The 12,458-nt window shown below is 39.4% G+C and overlaps 1 protein-coding gene and 1 long non-coding RNA gene across 10 annotated transcripts in view; one reads left to right on the forward strand and one right to left on the reverse strand.

Annotated features, from left to right (window-relative positions):
• LOC126607036 (uncharacterized) overlaps nucleotides 1-5,593 on the forward strand; it is a 31,919-nt gene extending 26,326 nt beyond the window's left edge. For 5 of the 8 annotated variants that reach the window (XM_050274446.1, XM_050274449.1, XM_050274450.1 and 2 more), the window contains 12 exons: nucleotides 89-244; nucleotides 338-522; nucleotides 1,002-1,529; nucleotides 2,188-2,365; nucleotides 2,457-2,599; nucleotides 2,688-2,814; nucleotides 2,945-3,166; nucleotides 3,590-3,946; nucleotides 4,073-4,231; nucleotides 4,345-4,626; nucleotides 4,869-5,108; nucleotides 5,204-5,593. In XM_050274446.1, coding sequence (XP_050130403.1) covers nucleotides 89-244; nucleotides 338-522; nucleotides 1,002-1,529; nucleotides 2,188-2,365; nucleotides 2,457-2,599; nucleotides 2,688-2,814; nucleotides 2,945-3,166; nucleotides 3,590-3,946; nucleotides 4,073-4,231; nucleotides 4,345-4,626; nucleotides 4,869-5,015 — 2,484 coding nt within the window. In that variant the 3' untranslated portion in view covers nucleotides 5,016-5,108; nucleotides 5,204-5,593. Of the gene's footprint in view, nucleotides 1-88; nucleotides 245-337; nucleotides 523-1,001; nucleotides 1,530-2,187; nucleotides 2,366-2,456; nucleotides 2,600-2,687; nucleotides 2,815-2,944; nucleotides 3,167-3,589; nucleotides 3,947-4,072; nucleotides 4,232-4,344; nucleotides 4,627-4,868 lie in introns of all 8 variants that reach the window. The other 3 variants (XM_050274451.1, XM_050274452.1, XM_050274447.1) reach the window with 2 other exon arrangements.
• Nucleotides 5,594-5,799: 206 nt separating this feature from the next.
• On the reverse strand, nucleotides 5,800-6,995 carry LOC126607053 (uncharacterized). Of its 2 annotated transcripts, XR_007617482.1 has the most exons (4): nucleotides 6,692-6,995; nucleotides 6,112-6,175; nucleotides 5,925-6,028; nucleotides 5,800-5,845 (listed from the first exon to the last, which is right to left on the reverse strand). It is a non-coding gene; the product is annotated as an uncharacterized LOC126607053 (long non-coding RNA). The 2 variants fall into 2 exon arrangements; XR_007617481.1 differs by lacking the exon at nucleotides 5,800-5,845 and having other exon boundaries at nucleotides 5,922-6,028; nucleotides 6,692-6,989.
• Between the last annotated feature and the right edge of the window lie 5,463 nt (nucleotides 6,996-12,458).

Below are 12,458 nucleotides of genomic sequence, written 5' to 3' on the forward strand. Positions count from 1 at the left end.
CACGATGGTACTGATAAGCTATGCATTTGTCAAGTTTCTTTGGTATATGGTAATAATAATAAACAACTGCTCAATGGTTAATATTCAGGTTGTGCACTTCCAGCCCCACACCTTGTTTATTAATAGAGTTGGTTACAATCTCTGCCTGCAACAATGTGATTCTCAGTCCGTGGCATGGATTCATCCCATGGATTCTCCAAAGCCTTTTTGTTGGCAGTCTAGTGCCAAAGTTGAACTGTTGAAGGTCAGTGAAGTTTTATAATCTCTCATGTTCGCTAATTATGCATGAATAGCATACATTGTCTGAATCCCGTATGGGATTTATTCTTCTTATCAGGTGCGGGTGGAAGGTTACAATTGGAGTGCACCATTTAGTGTTTGTTATGAAGGTATCATGCGTGTTTGCTTGAAGAAGGATGCCGGAAATGATCTACTTCAAATTCGAATAGCTGTAAGAAGTGGAGCAAAGAACTCAAGCTATGAAGTTGTTTTCCGTCCAAACTCTTCCATGAGTCCTTACAGGTAACAGTTCACTATGTCTTATGAAATCTTGTGAAATGGAAAGAGATAATGTAGTTATCATAAGGTATCATAGGATAAGAAAAATAATTCTTTTTGACCAGAGTGAAATTTTGTTGAACTTGTAATGTCTGTTCATATGGAAGTTGTCTTGGTGGAGTTTAGAGATTACAATTTCTCTTCTATCTTTAGGGATTTGTTAGCAGCCGTTAACTGATTCGGTCTAGCTTTTCCTCTGTTCAATTTGTTTTCTTTAGGGGTCCTTGCTAGTTTTCTCCTAGCTCAGGTTTTTCCACGTGGTTTACTTTTTCTCTTTTATAAAATTCTTTCGTTTTATAAAATTCTTTCGTTTCCTTTCAAAAAAAAAAATGGAAGTTGTCTTAGTACAGTAAAATAAATACATAAACATGGTTTATTCTCCTTTACTTGTATACATGTGTTCTTTTGTTTTTGGCCCACTGCTGATAGTTTTCTATCAACAGGATTGAAAATCGTTCCATGTTTCTACCCATCCGAATTCGGCAAGTGGATGGTACTAACGATTCATGGAAATTTCTTCTTCCCAATACAGCAGCTTCTTTTTTATGGGAAGATCTTGGCAGAAGACGTTTATTAGAGATCCTGGTAGAGGGGGAAGACCCATTAAAATCAGAGAAGTACGATATTGATGAGATTTCTGATCACCAACCCATTCATGTGGGAAATGGGCCTTCTAAAGCTTTACGTGTTACTGTAATAAAAGAAGAGAAAGTGAATGTCATCAAGATCAGTGACTGGATGCCAGAAAGTGATCCGTCTGGAATCTTGAGTACAAGCCACTCATCACCTATGTCTCAGCTTTCTATACAGCAACAATCACCAATAGTCACTGATTGTGAGTTTCATATTATCATTGAGCTTCCTGAGCTTGGAATATCCATTATTGACCATACACCCGAAGAAATCCTGTACCTTTCGGTTCAGAATCTTCTTTGTGCATATTCAACCGGCTTAGGTTCTGGAATCAGTAGGTAAGTTTGCTATCAATTTTGTGGCTTGGAGAACAATTTGCTTAATTTATTAATCAGTGGGTGCAGTCTTCTTAACTCTTGAAAAGCTGCTGTGACCTTGAGTGTTGTTGTAATGATATTTTTTTTGTTTTTTTTTTTGTTTGTTTTTGGTGTATTTATTAGATGCTGTTAGTAGAATTAGGTATATTGACATCTTGTCCTCTGTTTTGTACAGTTTCATTTTATTATTGATAGTTTATTTCCTATCGGGAAAAATAGGAAAAGAACAATTGTTATTGTGCATATATATTTTTTTTAAATATTAATATGTTATGAAATACTTTATGTGTGTTGCAGACTATTTGAATATATTGCTATTCAAAAGAAAATATTATCGCTTAACATTTAGGCTTAATTGGTAAAATAAGATATAATATACTAGCAGTCAACAGTTGGTGTGATAGGCTTTCATGTTATGAGGTCCATGGTTCAAGCCTCAGCAGATGATTTGTTGTTAATTCCTGTTAACAGATCTATATGAGAATCTCTATTCAGAAGCGTAAATTTGGCTTAATTAGCAAAAAGACCCTTAGGATGCTATTGTTGAATCTTGGACTGTTTATGTTTCTCTTACAACGGCAGGTTATTAAATCTGGAGTCTTCTGTGTCCTGTTTTCAGGTTCAAACTTAGAATGCGAGGGATACAATTGGATAACCAGTTGCCCCTTACTCCAACACCTGTTCTTTTTAGACCACAGAAAGTTGGAGAAGATACTGACTATATCTTGAAACTGTCAATTACAATGCAATCAAATGGGTCACTAGATCTATGTGTCTATCCATATATCGGTCTCCAGGTAAGTATAAGAAAGTTATCATTTTCCAATAGAAGGTTTTCTGATATTTTTTCTCCAATTTATATTTAATTATATGCAACTGATTATTCAGGGACCTGAAAACTCTGCCTTTTTTATAAACATTCATGAGCCAATCATTTGGCGCCTTCATGAGATGGTTCAGCAGGTCAACCTCAGTCGGTTGTCTGATACTCAAACAACTGCTGTTTCTGTTGATCCAATTATTGAAATTGGGTATGCCAGGACTTCTAAAATTGTCTTTTCATAGCTTTTCACTACATTTAGTCATAATTCCCTTAAATAATGTTACTTGTACTTGCAGAGTGCTTAGCATTTCAGAGGTTCGATTCAAAGTGTCAATGGCTATGTCACCTAGTCAGCGGCCAAGAGGTGTCCTCGGCTTTTGGGCATCTTTGATGACTGCATTGGGGAACACTGAGAATATGCCAGTAAGTGTTGGGATTCTACCTCCTGCTGTGCTGTGATTTCATGGTGTTTTTTTTTTTAATTTTTTTTTTTTCCTGGAGTTCATCCTAGAAGATTTTCGTCTGGCCTAAGTACTTACATTTGTTATTTTAGGTGAGGATAAACCAAAAGTTTAATGAGAACGTGTGCATGAGGCAGAGTTCAATGATTAGCATTGCTATTTCAAATGTTCAAAAGGATCTGTTAGGCCAACCTCTTCAATTGCTATCTGGGGTTGACATATTGGGCAATGCAAGTAGTGCCCTCGGACATATGAGCAAGGGCATGGCTGCCTTATCATTTGATAAGAAGTTCATTCAAAGCCGACGGAGACAGGTTTGCTTTAGTTTGTCATTTGAATTAATATAATTTCACATAATTGCCTAAAATAGAATATAATTAATGGCAAAGGTTTTTTTGGTTAGGCCTGTGCACGATTTTTTATCATACATACAATTTTTTATGGTTGCAACAGTTTTACGTTCTTATGATACATGTGAGGGATATAAAACAATTATTGGTCTACATATTTTTGTGGGAAGTTGTTATTGATTTTTTAAATTAACAAGTTCAAGTAAATTTGTTTTTATATGGTAATGAAAATAGCAAATGCAATGCACTGTACTCTCCTTGGGTTGTACTTTTCCAGCTCTTGCTCATTGCAATTTCGACACTGATGAATCTCAGTATTAATTTATAGCTATAAGCTGGACTATTTTTATTTATTTTAAATTTTACTTCAAAACTTTCACTTTTCAGGAAAGCAAGGGTGTAGAGGACTTTGGGGATGTTATCAGAGAGGGAGGCGGAGCACTGGCAAAAGGCCTCTTTAGAGGAGTAACTGGCATATTGACAAAGCCGCTTGAAGGTGCAAAAAATTCTGGCGTTGAGGGTTTTGTTCAAGGTGTTGGGAAAGGATTAATAGGTGCAGCTGCACAACCAGTGAGCGGGGTTCTCGATCTTCTGTCAAAAACTACTGAGGGTGCCAATGCGATGAGAATGAAGATAGCATCAGCAATAACTTCCGATGAGCAACTCCTCCGCAGAAGGCTGCCTCGTGTTATCGGTGGTGATAATTTGATTCGACCGTATGACGAGTACAAAGCACAGGGACAGGTACTAGTTGTTTGACTGCTTTCAATCCGCAGTAAAAAATTCCGTCAATGTAACTTGGTTTGGTTTTTATTGATACCACCTTCACTGTTCATTCTTACTCCAACTTTCATTTTCCTGGTCATGAAGGCCATATTGCAGCTGGCAGAATCAGGTTCATTTTTCCTCCAGGTTGATCTGTTTAAAGTACGTGGGAAGTTTGCTCTATCAGATGCTTATGAAGATCACTTTTTACTCCGCAAAGGAAGAATTCTTCTAGTCACTCATCGAAGAGTGATACTTTTGCAAGTAAGTTAGCAGGATTAGAATCATTCTGAGTGCTACTATCAGTCCTTTCCTATCTTCTATAAGCCATACTCAAAATTCACCAAACAATGACATTTGTACCTTTTGTCATTCAGCAACCCTTCAACGTAGCTCAGAAGAAGTTCAACCCGGCTAGGGATCCATGTTCTGTATTGTGGGATGTACTGTGGGATGACCTGGTGATAATGGAGATGACACATGGGAAAAAGGACTACCCAAAAGCTCCACCTTCACTGGTCATTCTTTACTTACAAGATAAATCAGAGATGAGGGAACAAGTTCGTGTCATAAAGTGCTTCCCTGATACCCCCCAAGCACTGGACGTGTACTCTTCAATTGAACGAGCAATGAACACTTACGGACCAAACAAACAAAAGGTTAGATAGCAACGCCATACCTCTGAGCTATGCAGCATCATTGCTTTGACTTTTAACTTTGTCAAGGTTGGTTGACCTTGGAATGCTAAAATTGTACATGCAAACTAAAGAATTATTGATAATACCGTACACCCTTGCATTGGTGTTTGTAACACATTGCAAAAGTTAGTGATATTCTTCCTTTCCTAGATAGTTTCCGTTTTATTTTGTAACGAATTTTCTTGCTTTGCAACGCTATTCAGAAAATGCTGAAAAAGAGTGTGACAATGCCATACGCGCCAATTGTTAATAGCCCCAGTGCTGAAGCTACACCAAAAGATCTAGGGTCGCCCAGACTGATGCCTGCATCAATTCCTCATAGCTCAACTTTTGGTAGCCGCTCCAACTGATCTCGAGATTGTTGGTGAGTAACCATGGTGTTTGGGATTTCTGCTGTGGTTCAGTCACAATCCCGCATGCTCAGATTTTCGTACCATTCCCAGGTATTCTAATAGTGATCATTGCATGAAGAATTATTGCAGCTATCATAATGGTAAAACGAAATGTCTGAGAAGTCCAGTTTACATTAATTTCTTAGGTTTACGACAACGATGGGGTTGTTTCAAGCAGGTGTTTTTTAAGAAGCCGTGTAAAGGACCAGTGACGAGACATGCCGACTTTAAGTTTGCCATTAGTTACCAGAGCTCTGCTATAATTATGTACAGAATGTCTTAGAATAGTGGATGTATACGCACCGAATTACTGAAGGTGATCAGGCCGAAGAGCATGAAAGCCGATAGTAGGTCCGGTGCCATATTTACATGATGCTGTATAATTAGGCGTAGGAAGTAAAATCCTACTGAGTGCACCGTGTTTTACGTATGGCGTGTAGCGCCTTCGGACAAGTAATAGAACCTCACCTATTCAACTATATGAGCTGTAATTTGGTTTTTGTATATCATATATTCGCTTCATGCTCATTCGATTACGCTGGGGAGTCGAACTATCTCGTAGTAGTTTTGTCACTTGCAATCCAAAAACAAAGAAAAGTTTAAACTAATTACTGTTATTGATGTGATTTACTCTAAAATCCCACACTTTAGTGTTGTGTAAAACCAATTATTCGCTAGGATTTTGTCGTTGATGTGAACTCGGATAGATGACTTCTCCAACTGAGAACCCTACTCTAAGATAGTCGATTGTAATCCATAGTTGGTAATAGAAACATATTCTCATGTTACTTAAGCGACAAAAAGCACGAACTCATTAAATCATAACAAAAAGCACTAATATACACAAAAGTGGGAAAAAAAGTATACCTTTTTATTGAACAGAAAGGTTCATTTCCCTGTATCGAGCTTGTAGAAAAGTTGGAACTGCATGAGTACATGCTACAGGGCAGAATACGTATAGAGTGCTGGAACTGCACTAATATACACAAATGTGAATATATTGAGTGAACTTAATTAAAAATTTAGAATTTAACTAATACATAAAATCACAAACCTCAACCATGAAAATTCCACAATCTCCTTTTCTTTCCCAATCTTACTCAGATACCCAAAACAATCTGATACTAAAATTAGTTTAAAAATATATTCAACTAATTGAAATATTATACAATGGTGAAGTTCACAGACTAATTGGAACACATCTTTGCAAGTCATTAAGATTATGGAAACCTAATTGCTGATACGTTATTAAAAAATATGCATAGAGTGCTGGAACACACAAAAGTAATCACTTGCAAAAAAAAACTCAAATTTTATCAAAATCTTGCTTCAAATACAAAGGATCCATACAATATGGACCACACTCAACCAACCTCCAATCAAACAGAATTCATGTTTCCCTTCTCAGATGGCGAACACCCATACATGAAACCTGGTTCTTTTCCTAGATGACTAAACCATAGAAAAACAATCCACACAGAACAGAATCGAAATCTCATACCCATAAACTGACTGACAACAACAAAAGCCCAAAATTTTGAAAACACATCTCTCAATAAGAAACCCACTGGTAAAATCTAAAATCAGACAAAATAAAACCAAACACCTGCAGTAAACAAACAAAAAAACCTCACCAGGAGAAATTACATTCACCAAGCTGAAGATCCGTATAACCCAACCCACCAAGCTAAATAACCTTCACCGGCCGATGAATTTTTCCTTTGCAAAATGGCTCCACACCTGCAAACACAAAGATTAACAAAAGATAAGCCACCAAGGGTTAAAAAATGGCAGAAAACGATAGCGAAGAACGGCAGATATCCAGATAAGGAAGAAAGCGAAGAGCGGGAGAAACCAAGAAAACGAAGAAAGAAAAACGAACAGAGAAAAATGAAAAAGTGAGGCAAAGAAACTAAAGAAAAGTAGAAAGACATTCTGCCGATGATCAACACGTGTCCAATGTGGACAAAACCGGCATTTTCCCACTCTAAAAACCACAGAGAAGAACAACAGAAGACAATTACAGGGGCAAATTCGTCCACCCACTGGTCATCCACAGTACCACGTGGTTGGGTTTTAGTATATAGAGATATATATAATGCTTTACCTTTGTAGAATAAGTTGTCGCTATTCCCGACTCCTCAACTCGTTTAATCAATAATGTTCATAGTTAGATTACGTTTGTTAGTCCGTTTATTTTCAACTTAATTATCCCTCAATTTAATTTAGTTCTCTAAAATTCGAAAAGAAAAATCGACAATGGGAAAAAAAATAGGGTTTGGTATGTTGCTAATAATCTTGTGTTTGGTAGGTATGCATGGGGTTCCTGTTGATTCTGGAAAGAATGGAATATCTGATCATGAAATGGAAGGCAGTGATGCCGATAGGAATGCCGGGAATTCCGTTTCATCGGATTCGGTTGAGGCATTTGAATTTGATGAGCAAAGAGCTCTGAGGGGTGTTTGCCGTGCAGATGTTCCATTTAATATGGTTTTAGATGAAGCCTACCTCTGATGCAATGGTTTTAGATGAAGCCTACCTCTGATGTGTAGAAAGTGTTGAAGAAGATATTTTTCATTCATAGCTTAATTGACAGTACACAGAGATATATATAGTCACAAAGACTCTTTACATAAGTGACCTTATCTTCTACAACTAATTACACAAATACCACAACTAACTATTTACTGTTGTAACTAACTTGTGACTGGTTTAGATACACCCCCTCAAGCTGAGCTTGGGATCAAGTGAAGAACCAAGAGGAAGCTTGGATTTGAGAGCAGCAAATCGACTTTTGGACAGAGACTTGGTGTGTATGTCAGCGAGCTGATCCTGACTACAAACAAAGTGAACCTTGATGAGATTAGCTAAGACCAACGCGCGAATATAATGATAGTCAATCTCCACGTGTTTGGTTCGGGCATGAAAGACCGGATTAGAAGCAAGAGAGATGGCTGAAATGTTATCACACCAGAGAGTGGGAGCCTGAGAGAGAGGAAAACCAAGGTCACGAAAATTTTTACAGATCCAAGTCAGTTCAGCTGCAGTGTGGGCTAGAAATCTGTATTCCGCCTATGTGGATGACCGTGCCACAGTAGCCTGTTTCTTGGCACTCCAACTGATAAGATTGGATCCGAGAAAGACATTGTAACCACTAGTAGAACGACGATAAAAAAGACAGCCAGCCCAGTCTGCATCAGAGAAGGCTGTGAGATTAGTGGCACCCTTTCTGAACCATAGACCTTTAGATACAGTACCCTTGAGATAACGAAGAATTCGTTTGGCAGCTTGCATGTGTTGGTCTCGAGGAGCATGCATGAACTGACAGATTTGATTCACAGCAAACGAAATATCTGGACGTGTCCATGTCAAATACTGTAAACCACCAACAATGGATCGATACTCAGTTGGATTAGAGAAAAGAGGACCACTATGATCCAATTTGTTAGAGCCAAGGGGAGTGCAGCAAGGCTTCGCACCAGCCATATTAGTTTTCCGGAGAAGATCAAGTAAATACTTTGTTTGATGGAGGAAGAGACCTGTGGAAGATCGTTGAATCTCTAAACCCAGGAAGTAGTGCAGTGGACCCAAATCCTTTACTGGAAAAATAACACTGAGATTTTGAATGAAGAGACTGCATAAAGAAGAGTCAGGTCCAGTGACTAATATATCATCTACATACACAAGCACCATGACAGGAGTAGGACCAGGGAGAACAAATAAGGAAGCATCGGAGGAAGATTGCTGAAAACCAAGCTGAAGAAGAGCTTGAAACAGTTTGTCAAACCAAGCCCGAGGGGCTTGTATGAGACCATAAAGGGATTTCCTTAATTTGCAGACATGATGCGGCATAGTAGGATCAGAGAAACCGGGAGGCTGCTGCATGTACACATCTTCCTTCAAATCACCATGAAGAAAGGCATTACTGATGTCTAACTGATTTAGAAACCAATTGAACTGCACAGCAAGGGACAAAAGGATTCTAATGGTGACTGGTTTAGCCATAAGACTGAAGGTCTCTTGAAAATCGATACCTTCCTGCTGATGATACCCCTTTGCAACTAAACGAGCTTTAAAGCGCTCAACAGTACCATCAGGTTTCTTCTTGATTCGGAACACCCACTTGCAGCCAACCATATTGTAGGAGGAAGATGGAGGAACAAGGGTCCAGGTGCCTGTTGATTGTAATGCATTAAACTCATCTTGCATGGAAGATCTCCAATGAGCATGTTTAGATGCTTGCAGATATGTAGTTGGAATAAAGTCAATATCAGATGGAAGAGGATGTTTGGTAACTGCATAAACCTTGGGCTTGAAGATACCAACTTTGGAGCGAGTGATCATAGGGTGAGTATTGGGAGGGGGCAGTGACATAGTTGTTGCAGGGGAAGATACGGATGCATTATTCAGAGAATCTGTACTTGGAGCAGCAGTAGGAGGAATGGACTCTTGAGTATGGCCAACGTGTGGACTTGAAGGAAAACAAGCAGAGGTAGATTGCAAATCTAGAACCAAAGGTCCAGGAGGAACACCAGGATGCTGAGGAACGGAGAAATGCAGATCCATGGGAGTGGTAACAGAGTCTGAAGACAGAACAGGGATGGTAGGAGAAGACTGAAAATGATATGTTGCTTCATCAAACTACATATGTCTGGAAATATAGAGACGATTAGTGACTGGATCAAGGCATCTATAACCTTTGTGCTGTAAACTGTACCCCAGAAACACACAGCTTTTGCTTTTAGCGTCCAACTTGGAATGAGTATAAGGTTTGAGCCACGGGAAACATCGACAGCTAAAGACTTTGAGTCTGGAGTAATCTGGTGGCTTGAAGAAGAGTAATTCCCAAGGAGATTTAGAGAGGCCAGAGATTGGCAACCTGTTAATAAGATACACAGCCGTGGAAAAAGCTTCCACCCAATAGAGATGTGGAACATTAGAAGCAACAAGTAATGTACGGGCAGTTTCCACAATATGGCGGTGCTTTCTTTCAGCACAGCCATTTTGTCCAGGAGTGTGAGGACATGTTAATCGATGAATAATACCATGAGTGTGAAGAAAAGACTCAAACTGAGCACCAATGAATTCACCCCCTGAATCTGAATGCACAACTTTGATTTTATTTCCAAGTAGATTTTCTACATATTGTTTGAATACAACAAAAGTAGAATAGGCATCAGATTTTGCCTTTAATGGAAATAACCAACTATATCTACTGTAATCATCTACAAGCAACAAGTAGTACTTAAAGCCACTAGGAGAAGTGATGGAGGCAGGACCCCAAATATCACAGTGTAGTAGTTGAAGACTGTGAGTACTTGTAGAACTGGCAGAACCAAAAGGAAGCTTGTGACTTTTAGCTAAAGCACAATCTGAGCAGAAAAGATCACCAGCAGGTTTGCCTTGCACGACAAGCTTATTTCCTGAAAGAACCTTGCGAAAGATAGAAGAAGATGGATGACCCAATCTTCGGTGCCAAATCTGTACAGGAGCTTTGACACTTATTAAAGTCGAGGGTGATGAGGAGGTGGGATGACTAGAGCCTTGAAGAGGATAGAAGCCATCTTCAACTCGTCCCCGCAAAAGCGTCTTCCCCGAAACTCGATCCTTTACAGTGGATCCATCAGGGTCAAGAGTCAAGGCACAATTATTATCTTTTAAAAATTGATAGGCAGATAATAAGTTGTGTTTCATAGCAGGTACATATAAGACATTACGCAACTTAAAGGAAGTATGAGATGTATCTAAAGAAGAGATACCAATATTGTGAATAGGCAGACCTTTACCATCTCCTATATAGACCTTGTCTTCTCCAGTGTAAGGAGAGGCAACAGAGAGATTTGCAATGTCATTCGTGATATGTGAGGTGGCTCCAGAATCCAATAGCCAAGATGGGGATGGTTTAGATGAGTAGTGAGCACAAAGAGCTGCAAGTTTGGCTGGTGGCACCCGTCCAAAGATCTCAGGGTTCATCCTGTCAAAGCAATCAATTGCTTCGTGGTTGGTGGAACCACATATTTGACAGGTGTTCTTGTGATTTGATGAAGAACCTTGGTAGTTAGATCGGGAGCCTTGATGAAAGGCACGAGGCTGACTTGTACGATAAGTACCAGTGGAGTTGCCACATGAATTACTGACATTTCGATTGCCTCTGAAAAAATTGCGATTGTTCCTGCCTCTATTAGAATTGTAACGAGAAGAAGATTGAAGAGGCTGACTATATGCAGCAAAGGCCTGTGAAGAAGGCGTTGGGAGCAAAGGTGCTTGAGACTGAACAGAGAATGCTTGAAAGGGCTCCGTAGCAGTGGTGGACAGAGTGTGCTTTCGACGAGCCATGGAAAGCTCTTTGGTCAGCAACAGACCATGCAATTCATCAAGAGAAGTAGAAGACAATCGCAGCATGATGGAGTCAATAAAGGACTCGAATTCATCAGGAAGACCGTGAAGAGTTGCAGCAATGAGATCACGATCAGATACAGTGCCGCCAGCAGCATTGAGAGAATCCAAAATTTCCTTGATTTGCTGTAGATATTCCGAGATCGATTGAGAGCCTTTTTGAATCGATTGAAGACGAGAATGAAGCTGGTGAATGTGAGCTTCAGAGACGCCACCAAAGTGTTGTTTAAGCTTCTGCCAAAGTTCTCGAGATGTGGACACCCCTACCGTGAAGGGAATGAGATCTTTGGATAAAGTCGAGTTGAACCAAATCAAGAGGTTTTGATCTTTTTCAAACCACTGCTTAAATGCTGGATTCAGGGAGCGATCAGGGAGAAGGGGAGCCGGACATGGCTCAGTACCGTCGACAAGGCCAAGAAGTTTGTATCGGCGCAAGATCGGAGAAAATAACGCACGCCATGGAAGGTAATTGGTGCGTTTGAGCTTGATTGGCATCATGCTACCAATATTTTGGATCGTAAGAGACATATACGAGTTCTGAGGATTTGCAGAGAAATTAGGGTTTGTCGACGGAGACGAAGAGTCAGAGGGGGAGGCCATGATATACAAGCGCAAGATGCGAGAGAGGAGGAAGAATCAAAGACAGAAAGCACAAGATCGATCACGAAATCGATCAAGAAATCGATCGAGAAAGAGAGAAATCGATCAAGAAAGCACCGAATCAGATGTATCACCGACTCAAAATTGAAAGAAATTGTAGATAAAAACCACCATGACAGATCCAGAACAGTGATCAAAATACCAAATCAACGAAGAAATCTGATCAATTTGAACAGAAATCAGAGAAGTAGAGCGGAAGAAATGGAGGATCGAATGCTGGAAGGCGTTTGGCGATGAAACCATGTAGAAAGTGTTGAAGAAGATATTTTTCATTCATAGCTTAATTGACAGTACACAGAGATATATATAGTCACAAAGACTCTTTACATAAGTGACCTTATCTTC

Source organism: Malus sylvestris, chromosome 16 (assembly GCF_916048215.2).
Source record: "Malus sylvestris chromosome 16, drMalSylv7.2, whole genome shotgun sequence".
NCBI classification, from domain to species: Eukaryota; Viridiplantae; Streptophyta; class Magnoliopsida; order Rosales; family Rosaceae; genus Malus; species Malus sylvestris.